The sequence below is a fragment of the Talpa occidentalis genome, unplaced genomic scaffold (genome assembly GCF_014898055.3).
Source record: "Talpa occidentalis isolate TD23 unplaced genomic scaffold, MPIMG_talOcc4v2.1 talOcc4.2, whole genome shotgun sequence".
Taxonomy (NCBI): Eukaryota; Metazoa; Chordata; class Mammalia; order Eulipotyphla; family Talpidae; genus Talpa; species Talpa occidentalis.
This window is the reverse complement of record NW_023602073.1, coordinates 56,986,867-57,007,821: the sequence shown is the minus strand read 5'-3', so window position 1 is coordinate 57,007,821 and position 20,955 is coordinate 56,986,867. Positions and strand designations below refer to the sequence as shown.

General features: G+C 49.3%; 1 protein-coding gene across 5 annotated transcripts in view; it reads left to right on the top strand.

The window, feature by feature from the left end:
- The window catches only part of ILRUN (inflammation and lipid regulator with UBA-like and NBR1-like domains), a 93,402-nt gene extending 82,130 nt beyond the window's left edge, over positions 1–11,272 (top strand). For 4 of the 5 annotated variants that reach the window (XM_054698734.1, XM_037519549.1, XM_054698732.1 and 1 more), the window contains one exon: positions 9,574–11,272. In XM_054698734.1, the coding sequence (XP_054554709.1) occupies positions 9,574–9,609 (36 nt within the window). In that variant the 3' untranslated portion in view covers positions 9,610–11,272. Of the gene's footprint in view, positions 1–3,422; positions 3,450–9,573 lie in introns of those variants that run through there. The other variant, XM_054698733.1, reaches the window with a different exon arrangement.
- The last annotated feature ends 9,683 nt before the right edge of the window (positions 11,273–20,955 follow it).

The following is a 20,955-nucleotide window of genomic DNA, read 5'->3' as shown; positions in this document are numbered from 1 at the left end:
ACAAAATAGTGAGGAAGTTATGTGACTTGCTCACATTTACGTGACTTGCTCACGTTCACACAGCAAACTGGAGGTGGACCATAGATTAGAACTCAGGGACCCAGTTTGAGTGTAATGTTCTGGACCACACTGTGATGAGGTTTGCTGGCAGAAGCAAAGTTTGTTGACTGTTCTCTGAAAGTAGTTTATACACTTCATGTCAGATTGTAGAGACCTCCTGTTCACCTTCAAGAGCTAATTAAAAAATTTGTGGCCATGGGCCTCCCTGGTGGGGCAAGGGGTTAAGTCTCAGTACCATGAAGCTTTGGCAGCCACTGCAGCACGAGTTTGATCCCTGGCCACAGAGCTAACCCACATGGCACAGCAGACCTCTCCTATCTCTCACACTGCTCCCCTCAGCAGTGTATTTCAGTAGATCTGCCTATTCTGCTTGCCACTCATCTCTGGTGAATCCTCTCACCTCTCTGCACCTCTGGCCTACACCACAGCTCTTGTATGCATAAATAAATAAGTCATTTTTTAAAACAAAAAATCTGTGACCAAGGAGGAAGCAGTGCAGAACAGCTGAGGAACCTGCATAATTCCCTGGCAGATTAGCATTTTCTGTACCTGAAGGACTGACTTGATAATGTGAGGACTCTCTTTTGAAAACCCAGCGGAGCCAGTAAAGTCCGCCTTACTTTGCTGTGTTTGCATTGGCATGGGTCATGCGTGCATTTTAAAAATAAATTAAGCAAACATTGTGAGCCTTAGAAAATGTCTTTTGTTATTTGTAACATTACTATCTGAGAATAAAAAGTATCCCCACGAACTCTTCTATTTGTACCGCAACAACTTCAAAGCTGTTGAGCTCCATTTTGTTTGCTTTGGGGCACTAAGCATTGTTTTAGACTGGTCCTGTGCTAGGCAGTCTTGTAGTGAAACACGGAGCATGTTCTCACATAGCCAGCTTATTGTATTTGGGTTGTATGGATGTATACTTTCCTGTATTCTGAAGTTAGCATTTCAATTTCTGATGAAAGTTCTCAAGTTAGACTAGTGAAATTACAGGTTCAAACACATAAGTGTAATTCAAAATTATGAGAATTTGTCTCCTGATATATATGCTCAGGTTTCAAACGCTTTGCTCTCATTGAGTCTGCTGGAACTGTATTCCAGTGGTGACAGGTGCACAATGTAAGATCAAGAGCTGTTGGGAAAACATGGGTTTCTTCAAGCTTAACTTTGAGACACTTTCCAAAGTTGTGGATGCTCACCTTGCAAAGGCTTGGGTTTTTAGATTTTTGCTGTGACTTCACTAGGCCAGTTTCAAGAGTCAGTTGAAACTGCTTTGCACGGATCACTTCAATATTATTTAGTCAGTAAGTGAGGCCTCCTAGGTGCTTGCTCAGCCTTTTGCTAACCCTTATCACCAAAAATTTTGCTCTCTGATTGCATAGATGTGACTAGGACATAGAAAGGAACAGAGCCAGTGAAGATGAAGTATACTGTGTTCCAGTGAACTTCAAAGTGATCATAGGAGTTTGGATAAAGGAGAAAACAATGAGGTTTGGAGTAACCAGGGAAGAGAAACCACATGCAGGAAGGCCGGGAGGTAACCACAGGTAGGGTGTGTTCATGGGCCTCTGGGCCAGCCTGACTGTGGTGAGTGAGGCATGCTTAAAGAGGGTGGGGCAAATTTTGGAGGAAGACCTTTGAGAGTCAAGCAAAAGAGAGCTCACCTTTAATATGAGCAGAAACAGAGTGCCAGCAAAGCTTTTGAGCAGGGGAATGGCAGGATGAAACCAAGTATGACTGAATGGGACCACAGAGAGACAATTTATTCTCCTCAGTCAGTCAAACATTTTGGGAGGGAGAAGGGGGTGAGGTTGTGAATTGTGAGAGAAATGGGGGAAGACAGTGGTGTGAGATGGAAAGGTTACGGAGCTTCAGTGGAAATTCTGAGAAGAAATGGCACCAGCAGCCTTACCCTAAATGTTCAGCTGGATTCCCACAGTGCAGCGCCAGGGGTAACATGCCTAGGAACTTGAATTTACTTCTTTTCTCTTCCCCAGTGAGATGCTTAGTCATTCTTTCTTTATTTTTAGGAGTCTTCTCTGCCCTAGGAGATGGTCATGAGTGAGCGTTGTCCACCAGCAGTCTTACCTGGATTCTAGCACACTTGCTGTTTGTTACAGGAGATCTTTGAGGCTAGAATTCTAAATAGCAAATTGACTTTTCTGATGTCTTCACTGAGAGGGAAAGTCAGACTCAGCTAGTATCATCCATCTTCTTGTAGAACTTTAAGAAATGTGTTTTTATTCACAATTTTGATAGAGCTTTATTCTTGGTGGTGGTTTTCTTGATTTGTTGAGGAGTTAGTGAAGACTCCCGGAGTTGGCTTTGACCACGGGGAGCTGTGGATGGTTGAGAGGAAGAATGACGGGACGAAAGAAGGGAAGATGGAGGATGTGTGGAGGATGGATGGACAGTTGGGTGATGGAGGAGGAAGTGGGAACACATGATGGAGGACTGGATGGGTGGATGGATAGGGGATTGTCCTTCCAGCGGGACTGTAGAAGTTAAGAGCAGAAAAACTGTTAAACAGGTAAGCATAAAAAATATTTTTAGCAGACTTCAAAAAAACCAGTTCAGCATGCTTATAACTGAGTCAAGCTTTTAAGTACAGTTTTAGCACAACCAGAAGGTTATGAAATGACCCTCCTTGATGATCAGCCCTTGTGCATAAAAATAGGTTTCTTTCCTTTTCTTTGCCTCATCCTCAGCCGGTGCATCAAATACATGTTGGAAATTTTGAGGATGGTCACATGAAAGTGGTGTGTCAGTAGCAATGTTGAAATTCCCCTCATGCTGACGTGGCCTTGCTCTACCATAAGCGTGCTCCGCCATGGAGGTAGAGCTGATGGGACTGGCCAGGGAATGCGGATGGAAAGGGTGTCAGCGAGCACCGGGACAGCACGTTTTTCAGCAGCCACACAAACAGATGCTTCCGTCTTTTTAGTAACCTTTGTGAATCTTTTTATTTACTTAAGTCACAAAAAAATGCAAAATCCAGGATCATGAAAGCTTTTATTTTGTGGTGGTTTACCTAAACCAGAAGCTATCATATAGGAAAAGAGTAATCCAGAAATTCCTTTGTTTCTTTAGGAATTTCAGTCTTCTTTTTTTCCCTAGAAGGTTGAAAAAATAGTGGTCTACCCTCACAGAGTATTTTAACTGTTCACATACTCATTTTACTAATGTTTGAATCTTACTGTGTGTTGGGCTCCCAATAGTGCTATACTACTTACTATTGACAGTACAGATATTTAAAAAATCTGTTTCCATGTTTTCTAGTACATCAGTTAATGTTTTCTCTCAGTAACAATTTTTTAGCACTATTTTTTGGGGGTAAAGTTACTTTTATTTCTGTGTAATTTTAGCAAGAACTTTAAAATATCAGATGATATCGGGGCCTCCCCTGGTGGTGCAGCGGTTGAGTGCTGGCCTGCGAAGCTACCCACAGCCTCTGCAACTCCGGTTTGATCCCCGGCTGCCGGCAAGGGTCCCACATGGTGCAACAGACCTCTCCTGCCGCGCCCGCTGCTCCCCTCAGCAGTGTATTTCGTCAGTCTGCCTGTTCTGTTCCCTGTTCTGTTGGATTCTCTCACCCTCCTGCGCTTCTGATTGTGTCCAGTGCTTGCATAAATAAATAAAGAAATCTAAAAAAAAATCAGATGATATCAATGATAACCAAATCACAGTGGGCTGGGAATGACTGGCTGTTCCACAAGCAACTATAAACTATTGTAAAAAAGCAGACCAGAGAGAGATTTCCTTTAAGAACAGGCTCAGAAGTCACAAGTATTGCATTTTAAATTGTCCTTTCAGGAGATTTTGATGAATGAAACTGAGTTTATCTTTTATATCTATAAATGTTCTCTTTTAGAAATATTTTAGAAAATTGGCCCAGTTATGACTTGCAGTAGTTATTCCATCATGGAAGTACAGTTCAGGACCTGGCCCAACAATTGTAATCATTCATCTGGCTTGAGGCCTCTTTCCAGACACCAGCGAACAGGGAGGCACCTCTGTCTTAGCTGGCAGGTATGGTGTTTCATCACTTTAACAGGGCTCGCCTGCCCTCTAGCCAAGTATAACAGAGGTCCCAGGGTTCAAAGCTAAACAAGCAATTCAGTGAAAAGCTTAGGGAAGGTTGAGGTAAACAGGCAGTACCTCAACCCCTGTGAGGGTTGAAGTCTGTATTTAGCAGGAACATATTCCTGGCCCATACCAGATATGGGGCTGTCCCAAGAAATGCAACCTTTGAAAACTCATTTCTCCTCAAGTTGGGTAGACCCTGGGGAACTGGCCTTTCAGTCTGGCCAGGAGTTATTTTCTGGGTTTGACTTTTCACACCCTTAATTAGGATGGATGAATCCAGCCTTGCTGCTTGTCCCTATGAGAAGGGATTCCTCAGAGAGGGGAGGATAGCCTTCTGCCTCAGACTTGTTGAGTTTTGTGCTCATGCTAATGGCCAGTTTTTGAGTCAGCATTTAATGCCAGACTCTGTAATGTTTGTTCCTTGATGCATCTGATGATCTACTTGATACCTCTATCCCTTGATCAGTTTTCCTTAGTAGTAGTGCCATCATTGCTAGAGCAACCAGATATCAGTGATGCCAGGTTAGTCAAAATACAATATTTGGCATTTGTTTTTTCCTGTGGATAAAAGTGGAATTGTTGCTAGACCTCAGAAAAGACTAAACAGGGCCTCCCCGGTGGCGCAGCGGTTGAGCGCCAGGTTGCGAACCTGCCCGCAGCCTCTGCAGCACCGGTTCGATCCCCGGCTGCTCCCTGGCCACCGGAGGAGGGTCCCACATGGCGCGCAGACCTCTCCTGCCGTCCGCTGCTCCCCTCAGCAGTGTACTTCGGTCCTTCTGCCTGCTCTGCTCCCTGCTCTGGCTCTGGTGAATTCTCTCACCCTCCCGCGCTTCTGACTGTACCCAGTGCTTGTATAAATAATAAATAAATAAATCTTTAAAAAAAAAAAAAAAAAGAAAAAGAAAAGACTAAACAGGGCCTTCCCGGTGGCGCAGCGGTTGAGCACTGGGTTGCAAGGCTGCCCGCAGCCTTTGCAGCGCTGGTTTGATCCCCGGCTGCTCCCTGGCCACCAGAGGAGGGTCCCGGCAGACCTCTCCTGCCGCCCGCTGCTCCCCTCAGCAGTGTGCTTCGGTCCTTCTGCCTGCTCTGCTCCCCGCTCTGGCTCTGGTGAGTTCTCTCACCCTCCCGCACTTCTGACTGTGCCCGGTGCTTGTATAAACAAACAAATAAATAAATCATTTAAAAAAAAAGAAAGAAAGAAAAGAAAAAACTAAACATTATCTGTATTGCCAAACCTGCCTTTTAGGCTGGAATGGGAGACATTAACCACCAGAACCAGTTACACCAGGTCTTGGCACTCCGTTGGAACCTGAAATATGGATGGCCCTCCCTTTTCAAATATATCTCCATCCCACTGTTAGAAAAGACACTTTCCTGGGGCTTCCTTGGTGGCTTAGGGGTCAAGTCTCAGCACTATTACTCTAGCACTGATGCGACCTGAGTTCAATCCCTACCAGGGAGATGACCCACATGGTGCAGCAGACCTCTCCAGTCTCACCCACTGCTCCCCTCAGCAGTGTATTTCAGTAGATCTGCCTGTCCTGCGGCCCACTCTGTCTCTGGTGAATCCTCTCAGCCCCCGCACTTGTGGCCTACATCCCAGTTCGTCAATAAATAAATAAATAAATCTTTTAAAGAAAAAAGAAAGAAAAGACACTTTCTGGTTGGCCTCCTGCCATAGGACACCCTGGACAAGCTGTTCTTGGAATCTCCGCCAGACTTTTCCTCTACAACTGGTGTTGCATTGCCTCTGTTCTGCGACCCACTTGTGACACCTGTAATCCTACGTGTGGGAAGTCCAGATGATAAAATGGTTTCGAAATAGAACTGGCTCCCTCTCCCTTCCTTGAAGTGGTGGTAGTTAATTTAGGGGGGAGGAAAATAGAGCTTGCTGCTCAAGCTGCCTTTCTGCACCAATTAAATATCAACAGCTCCAATACGCCATGCTCTGGGTGAAAGGGAATTAGGCAGCATTTTTCTTTCCAAAAGACATGCAACCTCAGTCAGTAAATAGAATTGGCAATAATCTCATCATTGTAGACTAGTTAACTCCTACACTGAATGCCTAAGGGCTAAGACACTCAAGTAGAAATCTGAAAATGCCCATGCCTTTATTCTGCTCTCTGCCATAGGACCTGTTTTACTTATGTGTAAAATGGTACTATGCAACAGCCAAAGTCATGAACACCCTTCTCCAAGCATTCCAGACACGTCACAAGGCTAGTACTTGCTATATAAAAGCCCATGTGAAGTGTGTGAGGCTTTGGTCTGTAAATCAGTTAAAATTAGCGGGGAGGGGAAAATGTTTCATAGAAAATAAATGTCTTGGGGGTTTTCTTTTCTCTGCATTTTTTTTGCTGCACAGAGCCCTTTGGGTATTGTATTGATTCTAAACCTTATGGAATCTAAACCTTTCTTGTTTTCCTTGGAATTGTCCTGAATGAATGACTGTTGATGGGAAGTACTATGTCAGAGCAGTTTGTTTCATGCTTCTTTACTTTCTGCCTTTGGTGAGTGTGACACACTGACCAGGCCCCACAAAATGGAATTTGAGAGCCCTTTGCTACTCCAGATCACACTTGGTTGGGTGGGCTAGTGCCCATACTGCTGAAGTGATTACATCCTTAGCTTACTGTCTGGAGGCATGGTTGACTTGGGGACTGGCAGACTATGGCATTTTAAACACCGCTCCTCTACTAACTAGCTTGGTGCCCTTGATCAGATTACCTCACTTCAGTGAACTTAGAGAACATATTTATCAGAATGGATCTTTGTGAGAATTCAAGAGAAGGTGTTAAGGTGCTACAGTGGCCCCAGGTTGAGTTGGTTATCATTATGGGCCTGCCCATCCCCCAAATTCATCTTCTAAGGATTGTTTGTTCAGTGATACCACAGGTCATCTAGAAACATGCTTCTGGTCTTTTAAGGCCTTATATGGAATAAAAGAGAGAAAAGCAAGAACAGTTCCACTGCTTTCCACTGTAAAAATTATAGACACTTTAATCTCATGTTTCTGGTCTTGGCAGCCCAGATCTCTTGCCTGAGTGAGCAAATGGGCATTTTTTTTTTTGGAATACTGTTTTTCAGCTTCCGGGGCTGAGTACTTTGTGTCAATTCCTAGAACCATAAATCTGGAAAGGTTTAGGGAGGAGCTCGAGATTGTGGGAGGGAAAAGGCACCATACTCCAGGTCACAAGATGAGTTGGTACAAAGCTGGAGCAGATCCCAGATCTCCTCTAAGGTCTTTGTGACCTGTACCCCACTTCAGCCCACTGTGATGTATCTCCAGTGAGCCCAGCCTCTCCCAGGACCCGGGAGGCTGTGACCAGGCATGTCCCTAGCCTACGCAACTGCTGCTTTAGAAGGGCCCGTATTCCTGTGACTTACAGGAGCTGATGCTCCAGGTGTCATGAGAAATTCCTGTTTCAATTGTTAATTCAACAAATACTTATTGGGTACCTGCTAAGAACCAGGTGTCATGCTGAGTGCTGGGGAGATGGCAGCAGCAGCAACATCAGTTCACACTGAGGAGGGATTCTTATCACTTGCACCCCTACAACCAAACATTTTTCAAAGAAATGCCTTCTTTTTCAAAGGCCATCACATTCTGACTCTGCCTACATCCCATCAAACTAATGGAAAATGTCAGTCATTCTTGTGCCCTGTCATCCCAAGTTGTGCCTAGATTCGGGATACTTTTATTTATTTGTTTGTTTATTTGTTTATTAAAGATTTATTTATTTATTTATACAAGCGCTGGGTACAGTCAGAAGCGCGGGAGGGTGAGAGAATTCACCAGAGCCAGAGCGGGGAGCAGAACAGGCAGAAGGACCGAAGTACACTGCTGAGGGGAGCAGCGGGCGGCAGGAGAGGTCTGCGCGCCATGTGGGACCCTCCTCCGGTGGCCGGGGAGCAGCTGGGGATCGAACCAGCGCTGCAGAGGCTGCAGGCAGCGTTGCAACCCAGCACTCAACCACTGCGCCACCGGAGAGGCCCTATTTATTTATTTATTTATTTATTTATTTATTTATTTATTTATCTTATAACATTGTGTATGATTAGCGGTATAGGCTCACAACCTTCAGATATATGTTGCCACACCTTTCTTTACATAGCTGTCAAGCATCGGGAGACTTTCTGTGGTCATTTCTCATAGTTATATCTGAGGGCATCCTTCTCCATGCCTACTTGGTCCCTTTGGTGCAAATTCCCTGCTGCTCCTGGGCCAGTTTGGGCGTGTAGGCCGAGTGAGGCAGGTTACCAGTTACTTTACCCTCCGAGGTCTTGCCATAGACTGGGTCTTCCTACAAGTATGCTCTAAGAGGAGAGAGTCATCCTCCAGCAACTTAATGAAGATGCTTGTGATGTTAACACGTCTTGGCATCTCATTATTAACATAAGGGAAAAGTAAGACTGAAGCATTTTCCACCCAACCAAGCGGCATAGAAAATGTCTTCAAGAATTTAGAGTAAACCTTATCCTATGGTTAAGGAGAGGCAGTATGTGGAACATGAAGATCAGACATGGGCTTTAATCCTGGCTCTGCCTTGTATTACCTGTGTGACTCTGAACACGTTTCTTCCTCTCTGTAGTCAAATGGGCACCAGTCAAATGGGCATGATAATACTCACCTAGTTTTTAGAGAGAGGATTAAAGACTGGATGCAAAGCTCCTAGTACGGTGCCTGGTACCCAGGTGCATTGGAGATAGGCACTGTTTGTGCTTCAGTGTTTTGCTGTGGATGTGTCACTAACCAGCAGTATCTGAAGGTATATATGTACCTTTAGCAGGGAGACTGAGACACATTGTCAAGAATGAAGATGCCTTGGTATCCTGGGCATGGGTACCTACCATGGGTGAAGGAAAGTTGGCACTGATTGATGGCGAAGTTGAAAGATGAGGAGTCTCTTCCTCTAGCCTCCCCTCTGTTTAGATGGTGTGATTGAGAATTAGCAACTTGAGGGCCTCCCTGGTGGCGCAAGGGTTTAAGATGCAATCTATGAAGCTGTCTGCAGCCTCTGCAGCACGAGTTCCATCCCTGGCCGGCCAGGGAGCAACCCACATGGCACAGCAGACCTCTCCTGACTCGCCTGCTGCTCCTCTCAGCAGTGTACTTCTGTCAGTCTGCCTGTTCTGCCCCCCACTCTGTCTCTGGTGAATCCTCTCACCCCCAGCACCTCTGAGGCCTGTACCCCAGCTCTTATATGCATAAATAAATAAATCTTTAAAAAAAAAAAAGAGAGAATTAGAGACTTGAAATGTGCTGATATTTGGCCTCCTGATGTTTTGCGAGGCAAAAACAGCCCTCACCCTTGCCTGTGCCTTAGGGCTTCTTGCTGACTCCCTGGGAAACAGATTTTCTCACTTGGTTTGCTTGTCACGTTATACGTGCTGCACCTTCCATCACTGACTCTCTTCACTCTCTTCCAGGGGCTCCGTGGGCCTTACCCCTTCGGCCAGTCTTAAAACGGTGTGAGCAAGAAGAAAAATTAACAAAAGACAGAAGGCCTGACTTTGGGGGGGTAGGGCAAGGGGTTCCTCTGGATTGCAGACCACATCGCACGGACCCGCGGCTCTGACCCCCCCATCTCAAAAGAAGAGGAAGAAGGAGAACAGACTAATTTTGAGTAAATGCAGTATGCATGTGTGAATGCTGAATCGCAGGAATGGCATTGAGGCTACCAAGAAGAAATCCGTGCAGCCACCTTGGGTTTTGTTTATTAGGTGTCAGTCTGATGAGTCATTAGGTCACTCGGGAAGGGAAACAACATTTAAAGTGGGGGAAAAAAAGCCATCTTTTTAAACAAAAATTACTTTGCCTATAGACAGGTTGTAGTGTTGAGCACATGTTAATTTTTTTCCCTGTTTGCCCACTTTTGTTTTTTTAGATAAGGGATAACATACTCTTCATAGACTAGCTGCTTGCTCTGGAAGCAATTCAAGTTAAAAGCTGGCGTGGCATGTTTGGGACTCTGGGTCAGTGCTGCAGGAGGACAGTTGTTGTGCCACATGACTCCAGAAGTCTCTGACCCCATTTGTTTTTAATGGCATCAGCCAATGAGTTATCACCCTTTTCCTCTTCTTTTCTCTTTAATCTTCTGTTGATTTACACCTTTGACATTTGTATTCATCAACCCTGTGGCTTGTTACCATTAGAACCTCTCTGAAGACCAAACTTTCCTGTGTGGCCAGCAGAGGAAGCCTTGAGGACAGACCTCGGATGACATGGGAGTTTCTGAGGCTGAGAGGTGTTCTTCTGCACGCACTTGTAACAATTCAGATTGCTTTTCTTCCATGTTTCCCTTGGCAGAGAGAAATGCCATCATGCTTACTGCTTTTTTGGATTCTTCGTGCACTGTGGCTCCCCACTCGCTCTGGGAACAGTGCCTCTGTGCTGGGTGTTTGTGTGCACCACGTGCACACATGTGGGATTGGTGCAGCTCACCAGCAGTGGGTGAGTGTGAGGGCGCTCCACGCTTCTCTGTGGTCACACAACTCCCTTCCCCATGTTTCCCTCCAGTTTTCCTTCGTGGTGTTCTCACAGCCTGTTAGTAGAGGCTGAGCTGTTAAGGTATGAGATACAGCCCCACATGGGGAATTTGCCACCGGGGGATAGACTATGTGATCTCGGAGACCACATTTAGTTGGAAATGAGAGGACCCTGCCCTGAGCAGGATGTCAGTTATTGCAGGTGGTGGGTGAGGAGCAGCCAGGCCGGAGCAGAGGCTGATTGGCTGGCTGCCCACCTGGCAGGTAGCCCTACTGGCGTGCTGTGGATTCTGAGCAGGTCGAGATGTGGACCTCTCCTTGGGAAGCTTGAACCAGGCTAGAACAGCTGTCTGCCAAAGATACAAGAATATGCAAAGTCCCTCTTCTTTTCTCGCCCCCCTTCTTCCCTCGAGTCTTGGTTGGTTTGATAGCCGGGGATATGGATCTAAGGTGCAGTTGCAGGGTCGCCTGCCTGTAACCACGCCACCCACCTAGGGGGGTGAGACAAGCAAGCAGGGAGACCACGTGATGAGCGGCTGCAAGGGGTCATATAGCCTGGGTGTGGGTGTGGGTCTGCCTGCCTGTCTGTCTCTGTTTGGGTGTCTGAGTTCCAGAATTGTGTGTTGTTTGTTCCTCCTCATCCTCTTCTGAGACTGTTGTTTTTTAAAGTTTGATTGTGGGAGAAAAGCTTGTATGAAATTCCCCCTTTGCCTCCCTGCCTGCCCCCGAAAAAAATAAAAATAAAAAGAGGAATAAATATCGGTCCACTGAAGAAGCCTTGGGAGGGTAGAGCCAGCCTGCTGAGGAGGCGTTGTAGCTGGGACTGGGGCCAGACTAGGGCGTGCCCTGGAGCACCCACTTTCTGTACACATAGTTTATGCCCCCATTTCCAAGCAGAGCAGAGAGTCCCTGCTAGGTGCCCCAGCCACCACCGGCCCAAGCCAGGAGCTCACAGTGGCTTTTTGTGTGAAGGCTCTATTTGCCCAGACTGCTGCTCTCTGTTGGTGCCAACCTCCTGGGACACTGCCACCTTGGAGCCCAACGTGCCCAGCCATTCTCTTCACAGAGCAGCACATCTCAAGCTGCCCTGGCAGGCTCGTGGGAGGCTTTACATCCCTGGTTTTCTGACTTCCTCATCGGCCCAACACTAGTGCCCCTGCCCTGCTCCCAGGAAGGGCTGCCTGCCTTCTTCAGCAGGCATGCCATAGGTCTCCGGCAGCGGAGACTCTGGCCCTGCTGGAGGCACCCTGCTCCTCTTGCTTGTCGGCAGCCTCACCCCGCAAGGTAACTGTCCCAAGCATGTTGACTCTCCTTCTAAGAACAAACCATTTCTGGACGCATCCTTGGGAAAGTGAGCTGCTCGCAGAGGGCAGAGCAAGCGTCAGCCATCGAGTAGGGACAGGGAGCCCGTGGCTTCCGCATGACCAGGAGGGTGTCAGCACCATTCATCTTGCCTCCTCCCACTGGTTTGGGTTCTGAGCAACACCTCAAGCCCCTCTCCTCCCCTGCCTACTGGAGTGGTCCAGGCTACCTCTCAGCTCAGCCCAGGAGTCCTTGTTCCCTCTGACTCGTCACCAAACGGCGGGCTGCCTCTGGGCAGGACCACCTGTGTCTGGCATCTATGAAGTCAGGCGGCGCTCTCATGAGGGGCCTGAGCCCAGTGGGGGAGGCAGAGGGGCTCAGAGTCGGGAAGAACTGTGTGCATGGAGTGAGGTGTGTGTGGATGTGTGTGCACGCGTGCATGCCTTTTTTTCCTTTTGCCATGGGGATGGTTGAATTCGGGGCATTTTTCTACAAGAAACAACCTTCTCTCCCCCAGTAAGAACTGGCCGTGACCTTAAGCCCATCGAAGGCACTTCCAGCCTGTAGAGAACCTCACCAAGACAGCTTGAGGGTGGCCAGGGTGAAAGAGGGCATGAGAATAAACACCTCCCCAAATTCAATGTGAGCCCCAGCAGGAGAGGATGGTGGGGTTGCCAGGGTTCAGACATGCAAGCTGATTCCCTACCCTCCCCACCCTGCCTCGCCTTTCCTTCGTTTCCTTGGGTGAATGTTGGGGCCGCAGTGGCTGCCCCTCCACCTGGACAGTTGGTGTGTCACAAGCAAGCTGGGTGGGTGTTGCAGTGGGGCCTCATGGTGCCTGGGAGGAGATGAAGATGAGGAGGTTTTTCCTTACTGTATAAATGAATATTTGTATGATTAAATTAACACACACAAAACCCCGTCTTCATGTGTGTCGGTGTTTTATTTCGCCTTCAAGACTCCTCCCCCCATACCAGCTTGGCCACACGGGGGGGGGTGGGGTGGGGGGGGCTCTATGATGTGCGTCTTTCGGTGTCTGTTTCTTTTCCTTTGGTAAATGGGACAACTTGAGACCCTGAGGTTCATTGTATGTCTGGAGAATCTGTCATGGGCTTGTAATTAGATCTGCCGCCTTTTCTGGCTCTCAATGACCAGAAAGGTGAGGAAACCCCTTCCAGTGAACTTTGCTTCTCAGGGTGCCAGATCCCTGCCCCCAGCAAGTAAGAAGAGCCCACCAGGTCAGTGCGATCAGCCAGCAAGCATCGTTTGGACCCTCGCTGTGTGTCAGGCACATAGCACAGGTAAGGACTGGACAGAAAGTGCGGAGAATCAAGCACATCTTTCTATGGGGAGAGCAGACAAGACCGAGTTGGGGAGTCAGCCTTCTCAGTCCTGCCGGGACCTCTGGTACCCTCGATTTAGAACAGAGCGTGTATTTTCCTTTCCGTGTTTCCCGCTGTGGTTGGGTGTAGTTCCTGGGTGCACTCAGCACTCCTGGTCTATTACGGATTTAGGCAAGTTTTTACATACAGGGTTGGAGCTTGAGAGTCAGGTAGGGACCACGCTCTAGGCATCTGGCACGTGAACTTGGAACCTACCCCACATACGTGAGGCAGGCCTATGGCCAGGGCCGGGGGAGGCACGGTGGTCACTCGGCATGAAGGAAATTTAATTGGCGAGTACAGTGGCAAGTGGCGGCTTCATTGGATCCTTCATGTCTGTAGTACACTTCAGCTCAGCACTTGTTTGTCCTCAGTCACATCATCACCCCTCTATGTTGAAGGGAAAGTGAAATCAAGAGAGGAAAGGCAGTGGCGAGTCCTGCAGCTTAAGGGATGAGCAGCCTTGTACCCACAACCTGGGCTCCCAGGAGCTGGCATCATTTCCACTTAATTGCAGACCCTGCATGTAAGCTGGGCCATCTAGGGTACTGGAGTGGCGGCTTGGGGAGGGAACCTGCAGCCACAGGTTACATGAGAGAAATGGAAGTACCTGGAAAGAAAGGATCCCTGCCCCCACGGCCATAAATGCAAGACTCCTATTTCCCTGACTAGCCTGATACAGAGCCCAGGGTGAGAGAGCCTGGGAGGCAGGCTCAGAGACCCCTAGGATAAGTGCCCAGCTCCCTCCCCCAGTACTGTGACCCTGCATCCTGCTTTCTTTCAAACACCCCAGGCTCTTTGTTCTCTGCAGGAGAGGGGCCTCCACCCTGTACCTGGGTCTTCTGGCAACTCAGACCCACTCCCAGGCCTTCCCCAACACCTTCACTACTGGACAGTTATTTGCTTGGCAGAATCTGTTTGTCTTTGGGGCTGTAACCTGTCAAGTAGTCACCAGGTCCCTGGGAGAAGGGAGCAGGCTTGATGGCAGCTCCTGGCCTAAGCCATTCCCACGGGGGCTAGGTGACAGGGAGGGGGCTCTTAGCTTTTGTCTGGAGGGTGGAGGGTAGTGGAGGGAGTTGAAGTGGTCTGGGCCCATCCCACCTGGCAGAGCAAACAGGTCCTCTAAGCCACCTCCCTACCCCAGCTCAGGGCGTACCTGGGTGCCTCTTACCTTGTTCTCAAGAAGGCCCCTCCTTTCCCGGCTTGTGACCCAGCCACTTTCCCAGACACCACCTGGTGTCCAGCTCTGGTGACCAAGAGAACAGGTACCAAGGCATGCACAGCAGCCGTGGATTTCAAAAGTGGGAGTGGAACAGACAAGACTTTGGCGAGGGCAGAATGTGTGTGAATTTGGGGGCCAGTGTGTCCAGAGAATGGATTCTGACAGGCCAGTGTGACTGACTAATGAGTCTCAGATGCCTCATCTCTAAAATGGAGATGTGCTGGGCTTGGACCGTGGGGATTTCTCAATCCTTTCAGCCCATAGTCCTGAGATTTTGTAAAGTGGAGCAGGGCTGCTCAAACCTGAGGATGTTAAAATGTAAAATGTAAGATTCTTTTTCTTTTACAATTGCCAAATCATGGAACCACCCCAAGCACCCTTCAACAGATGAATGGATGGAGGGACTGGAGCAGATATTTGGTGGTATATTACACAGCTGTGAAGAAAGATGAAACAGTGGCAAGTGGGTGGACCTTGTGATTATGCTGAGGGAAATCAGCAAAAAAGTGGAAAACAGATTTCAGATGGTTTCACTCAATCTGTGGAACAAAAATACCCAAAAAACAATTATAATTATGCAAACAGAAAAAATTCAAACTTGACAAAAAGAAGGAACTAGTTACCAGGCGGAACAGAGGAGAGGGTGAGGACTGGGGGAGAAAAGCAGATGGGGTATGAGCATGGGTGGTTTGGTGGAGGGAATTAAAAAAGGCAATAGAAGGAAAAATTCCGTTTCTTAAAAGCTCCTTGGTGAGCAGAACTTTCTGCTTCTCAGAATGCAGTTAGCATAAATGTAGTAGGGGATGGCCTGAAGGGTTGAACCCCTCCCTATCCAGCTGGCTGTGAGACTGAGCCAGATTTAGTCAGGGCTGTATTTGCCAGGTCCACTAGAATTTGAAGGAGCTGAAGTAATCTAGAATAGTCATATTCAAAATGTGAGATAAGGGGCCTTCCTGGTGGCGCAGGGATTAAAGACGGTGCTATCAAAGCTATCGCCAGCCACTGCAGCACAAGTTCAATCCCAGGCCAGGGAATTAACCCACATGGTACAGCAGACCTCTCCTGTCTCACCCGCTGCTCCCCTCAGCAGTGTATTTCACTCATTTTGCCTGCTTTGCTCCCCACTGTGTCTCTGGTGGATTCTCTCACCCCCTGCACCTCTGGCCTGTACCCCAGTTCTTATAGGCATAAATAAATCTTTTTTTCAAAATGTGCGATAAACCCACGGCCAGGGTTTAGCCAGGCTGTGATTTCTGGCTGCAATATCGTTTGTCAGGAACAACAAATACCTCAGTGTTTACTGTAATTATGGTAATAGTGCTGGTGGTTATTGACCAACTGCCACTAAGCTCTAAGATGCAGTCAAGAGTCAGTCGGCCTGGTGCTGTTTTGTGAGCTAGTAACTTCTGAGTGTCATGGCGCCTGTGGAAGTGCCGGAGGGGCATGGAGTAAGCTTGGAGTGGCCTACCTGGGAGACTTCTCTAAGAGGGTGACACTGAAGCTGAGCATTGAAGAATGGAGAAAAGGTCACAAGGAAAGGATCTGTGTGAAGAGAGTAGGTGAGCTTGAGACACTGTGAAGAGATCAGCACTTCTCTGAGGAACATTGCTTCCAGACGATCCTGTTTCTGTCTGTATCTGAAGGGGGAAGAGGCATGAGAACAGGGCCTCCCCAGTGACTGTCCAGGCCAGTCTGGGAAAGCTCTGCTGCCCTGTCCCTTTGCAATGCGTTTACCATTTTAAAACATCATTTATGTGCCAGACACTATTTTAGCTGCTAGAGATACAGCAGCTAACCAAAAAATACCCAAACTCCTGCCTCGTAGGGCTGACCTCGTAGAGCTGACATTCTAGTCACCATACACAGTTAACAAAAATGTAATACGGCAGAGGTGATAGATGTGGAGAGACTAGGGTAGGGACGTTGGGAGAGAGAACTGATGGTCAGAGAAGTCTGCACTAATACAAGAACTCCTTGTAGATCTGGGTAGTAAGAACATTTCCAGGCAGAGAGAACAGCAAGTGCAAAGACGGGAGCATGGCTGTTGCAGAGTGAGGAAGGAGAGTAGTAATCTGACTTAAAAGCCTTGAGGGGGTCAGCGCATGTGGGGTCTTCAGATGACTAAATTGGCTTTGGTTTCATTCTGGGTGAGACGGGAACTGTGGAAGGGTGGTGAGCGTGGGATGAGACACATTCATCCCACTTATATATTTTTTTAAATATTTATGCATACAAGAACTGGGGTACAGGCCAGAGGTGCGGGGTAGGTGGTGGTGGTGAGAGGACTCACCAGAGACAGAGTGGGGAGCAGAACAGGCAGATGGACTGATGTACACTGCCGAGGGGAGCAGCAGGCGAGACAGGAGAGGTCTGCTGTGCCATGTGGGTAGCTCCCTGGCCTGGGATCGAACTCGTGCTGCAGTGGCTGCAGATTGCTTCCTGGTTTGTGTCTCAACCCCTGGCGCCACCAGGGAGGCCCTCATCCCACTTTTAAAGATCCATCTGGGGCCTCCCCGGTGGCGCAGTGGTTGAGCGCTGGGTTGCGAAGCTGCCCGCGGCCTCTGCGGCGCCGGTTCGATCCCCGGCTGCTCCCCGGCCACTGGAGGAGGATCCCACATGGTGCGCAGACCTCTCCTGCCGCCCGCTGCTCCCCTCAGCAGTGTACTTCGGTCCTTCTGCCTGCTCTGCTCCCCGCTCTGGCTCTGGGGAATTCTCTCACCCTCTCGCGCTTCTGACTGTACCCAGTGCATGTATAAACAAAACAAATAAACAAATATAATAAATAAATAATAAAACATGCCTCTATTAAAAAAAAAACCTATAAAAAAAAACTAAAAAAAAATAAAGATCCATCTGGCTGCATTGTTGGGAATAAACTGTAGGGGACAAGAGAAGAGGCAGGGAGACCCCATGTTTACTGGATGGTGTCAGTGGAGATGGTAAGAAGGAATTAGAACCTCAAAACATTTTGAAAGTTGAGCCAACAGTATTTCCTGTAGTGTTAGTGTGAGGGAGACGTTTCTGAGCAGCGAGGTGGTTGAGTAGCTGTTACCTAACATGAGGAGCAGGCGTGGGGCCTAGAAACCAGGAATCGCTTTTGGACCTATTCCATGGGGAATGCCTGCTTGGCATCCCAGGGGGCTACTGGGCTGGCAGTGGATGTCTAAGTACGCAGTTGAGGGGAGAGGTTGGGACAGGAGACCTAAGGTGGGAACCATTCACAATTTGATGAATTCCAAGTTTAAGGACCCAGTGAGATCATTAAAGTGTACCCATGGGCTTGCCCCAATCTCTCATCTGTCCCACACTGCCTCAGGGCATGCTGCTAGCCCCAGCACCCTCTGTGCTGATCTGTGACCAAGGGACCCCCTCTCAGACTTTAAGCTGGTCATTGCAGCTGACCTCTCTCCTGTCCAGGCACTCTCCGTCCTACCCCTAGGCCCGCTGTCCCAGCCCTTTCCTGCAGGTGGTTACAGAGTAAACATGGGGCTACATGCTGTTCAGGACAGGGTCCCACCCAGGTGCCAAGCAAAAAGAGCATGGAGATGTGGAGCCAAGGCCCCCAGAGTTCCCGTGTCCTGTCCTCGCAAGGACAATCTAGACCCTGGAGCCAAATTCTAAGAATTCCTCCTGCCAGGCCATGGGAGAGGGGAGAAGTCTGAGAGAAGAGGGCTGTGTCAGGTTGGGGACCAGAGGACCAGAGTGGGGCTCTGTGGGGGCCATGATCACCTGCACAAAGCCCCCAACCCTGGTCGGTAGCCAAGACACCCTGCCTGACGCCCCCCACACCCCCCGCAGTGGGACAGCGGTCCCCGAGGAGGGATTGCACTGAGCTGCGAGGAATGCCCTCTCAGAGTTCGGCTGCCGTTTTGCGGGTATGTAGGTCAGGGGATGTGTGGAGTGTTGCCATCTCAGAGCTGGGGCCGGATGGGCCCAGGGCCAGCAGAGGGCGCCACGTTACCCAGGCCTGTGGGAAAGGATAGCCACTCGCCCTTCTGCGAGGATGTTTTCCAAATTCCTACTCCTCCGGGACTAGTTTGCCTCTGCCCTCCACCCCCAGGTACGTGAGCTTGGGTTTGGGTCTCGGCTCTGCTGCTTATCTTCCATGCGACTGTTCCATTTATTTAAACGCTCAGAAGCTCCCTTTTTACATTTTGTAAACAAACACAGTTTCTCTCTGTCCCTGAAGGTTTCATGAGAAAGTCCACCATACAAGTTTAGCAGCGTATACCTGGCCCCTGGTGAGTGTCCGGTATTGTGTTTGTGTGTGTGACCTGCCAGTTTTGGGGGTGGTCTGGGCTTCTGGAACACTGGAAGGCGGTCCACAAACTACTCAGCCTGGTCTAGTCTTTCCCTAGACCACAGTTCTTATTGCCAGCAAATCCTTACCTTATGGGTTTTTCTTGATCTGGGTGGCACACAGAAATGGACTATTCTGGAAGAGACTCTAGGAGATCCTCATTTCCTCTAAAAAGAGGCTCTTCAAGAGAGAGGCTGGACTCGCAGCTGCATGCAACAGATTCTCATTACCCTTTTGTTGAATGAAGAAACAACTGTGTAGGAGAGAGACTGCCCACTGCTGCACTGGCATGATTTCTGGAGGCAGACACTGCCCAGCCCAGCCCGGACCCCAGACAGTGGGGGTGCTTCTGGGGAAGGGCGGGGGTCACAGGTGCGCCCTGGATTGAGAATTGATAGCCCAGAAACCTATGCCTGGGAACTGGTTTGGCCACTGTGGTTTACCACTTCCCAGGGCGGAGCACTGGGGCTGACACGTTTGCATCCAGGTGCCCGCAAGGCCCTGTATCGTTACCAGGGCCAGGGATGGAGGCCAGGCCACAGGTGGGGTCCCAGGAGGCATTTGCACCCTGTCCTCATATTTGCTGGTGTCAAATGGCACCCAAGTCCTCTGAGCACAAAATTTTGCTTTCATGCTGTTTCCTTCACTTGCCTCTCTCCTGACTTCTGGATAGTTGAGGACACTTTAAGCAGGAACTCAGGCCAAATGGGGGTAAAGGCTCAGGGGTGGAGAGGCCCCAGAAAGCTGGTGGGTTGGGGCAGTTGTTGCCAGAGTGGATGCAGAGGGGAGTCTTTGTGTGTGTTGCGCCCCTGCCCGGTCCCCAATGTGGGCCCTCTAGGGCTGACAGACACATGTCCCTGATGGAGGGAGAGGACCTAGGAGATGGGGAAAGTGACCATCAGTGGGGACTCGGCCTGCAGTAAGTATGCCACATGAGAGGGACTCGGGGAGACTGGGGAGTAGGCACAGCGACTGTTCAGAGCATCCCCAAACCGGAGACCTGGAGAGGACTTAGTGCCCAGCCAGAGAGGGCACTGCCCTCCCCAGAGCCCCACAGCCAGTGGGAGCCACTGACAGCCCCAGTCTCTCTGAAACACCTGAGCCCCCCAGGGTAGAGAAAGACTCTGTGGTTGGGAAACAGGAACCAACTGCATCTGGCTGTGGTCCACAGCTACATAGCAGGGTGGGGGGAGTCACTTGGGTCCAATCACCACTTTGATGGTTGGGCCTGAGGGGAGGCAGCCTTGGCCTTTTGGACTTGTTTGCATGGAGTGAAGGAGCATTTGCATCTTGGAGAAGCTAGTGTGTGCGAAGAGAAGGGGTGCCGTGGGAAGGAAAGGGGTGCTGGGGACCATCAGCCAGGGGTTTGCTCTCCTGCCTCCTCCACAAGTGGGGTGGACCTGTGTTAGAGCAGACCTGTGCCAGCCAGCCCCCGGCCTTACCTGGCGTGAGGAGCACAGCCGAGTCATGGTCTTTGGCTCAGCCTCCCTGCACAAGCACGCACGTTCACGTCCTCCAACACGTGTGCAGTTCTGTTCACAGTCGCAGGAACACGTAGTCACACAACACAGGTGCATTGACAGACTGACAGGGGTGCCCACCTTTGTCACCTGCTGCCTGCACACCGCAGGGTCCCTGCAGCACGTGCCTCCCAAAAGCACTCGCCTCCCAAAAGCACTCACCCATATGCACACATTCATTCTCAATAACTTGATAGTTTTTACTGGTTTTCCCTATAAGCCAAAGAGTATTTGCAATTTCACCCTCAGAACACCTTCTGCAAGAAGTGCTGTCTTGTCTTTGTCGCTGACATATACGTCACATATAAGAAAAAAACACCAAACCTAGGCTTCCTGTGCACTCCCTGGGTAACCACCACCCAGGCCAAGATAGGAACACCAGCGGCCCAGCAGGCTCCCTCAGTGCCTTCCCAATCAACAGCCCAGGGAAGAAGGGTCAATATTGGTGAGCGCCATCTTACTCCCATTGAAAAGGCAAGAAAACTTGAGGTTCAGACCAGCCACACACTGAGTGACCCCATTGGAAGCGCGTGTGATCCCGGCCGTCACACCAACACAAATGCACATTGATGTTCACCCACCCACCCTCAGGGTAAG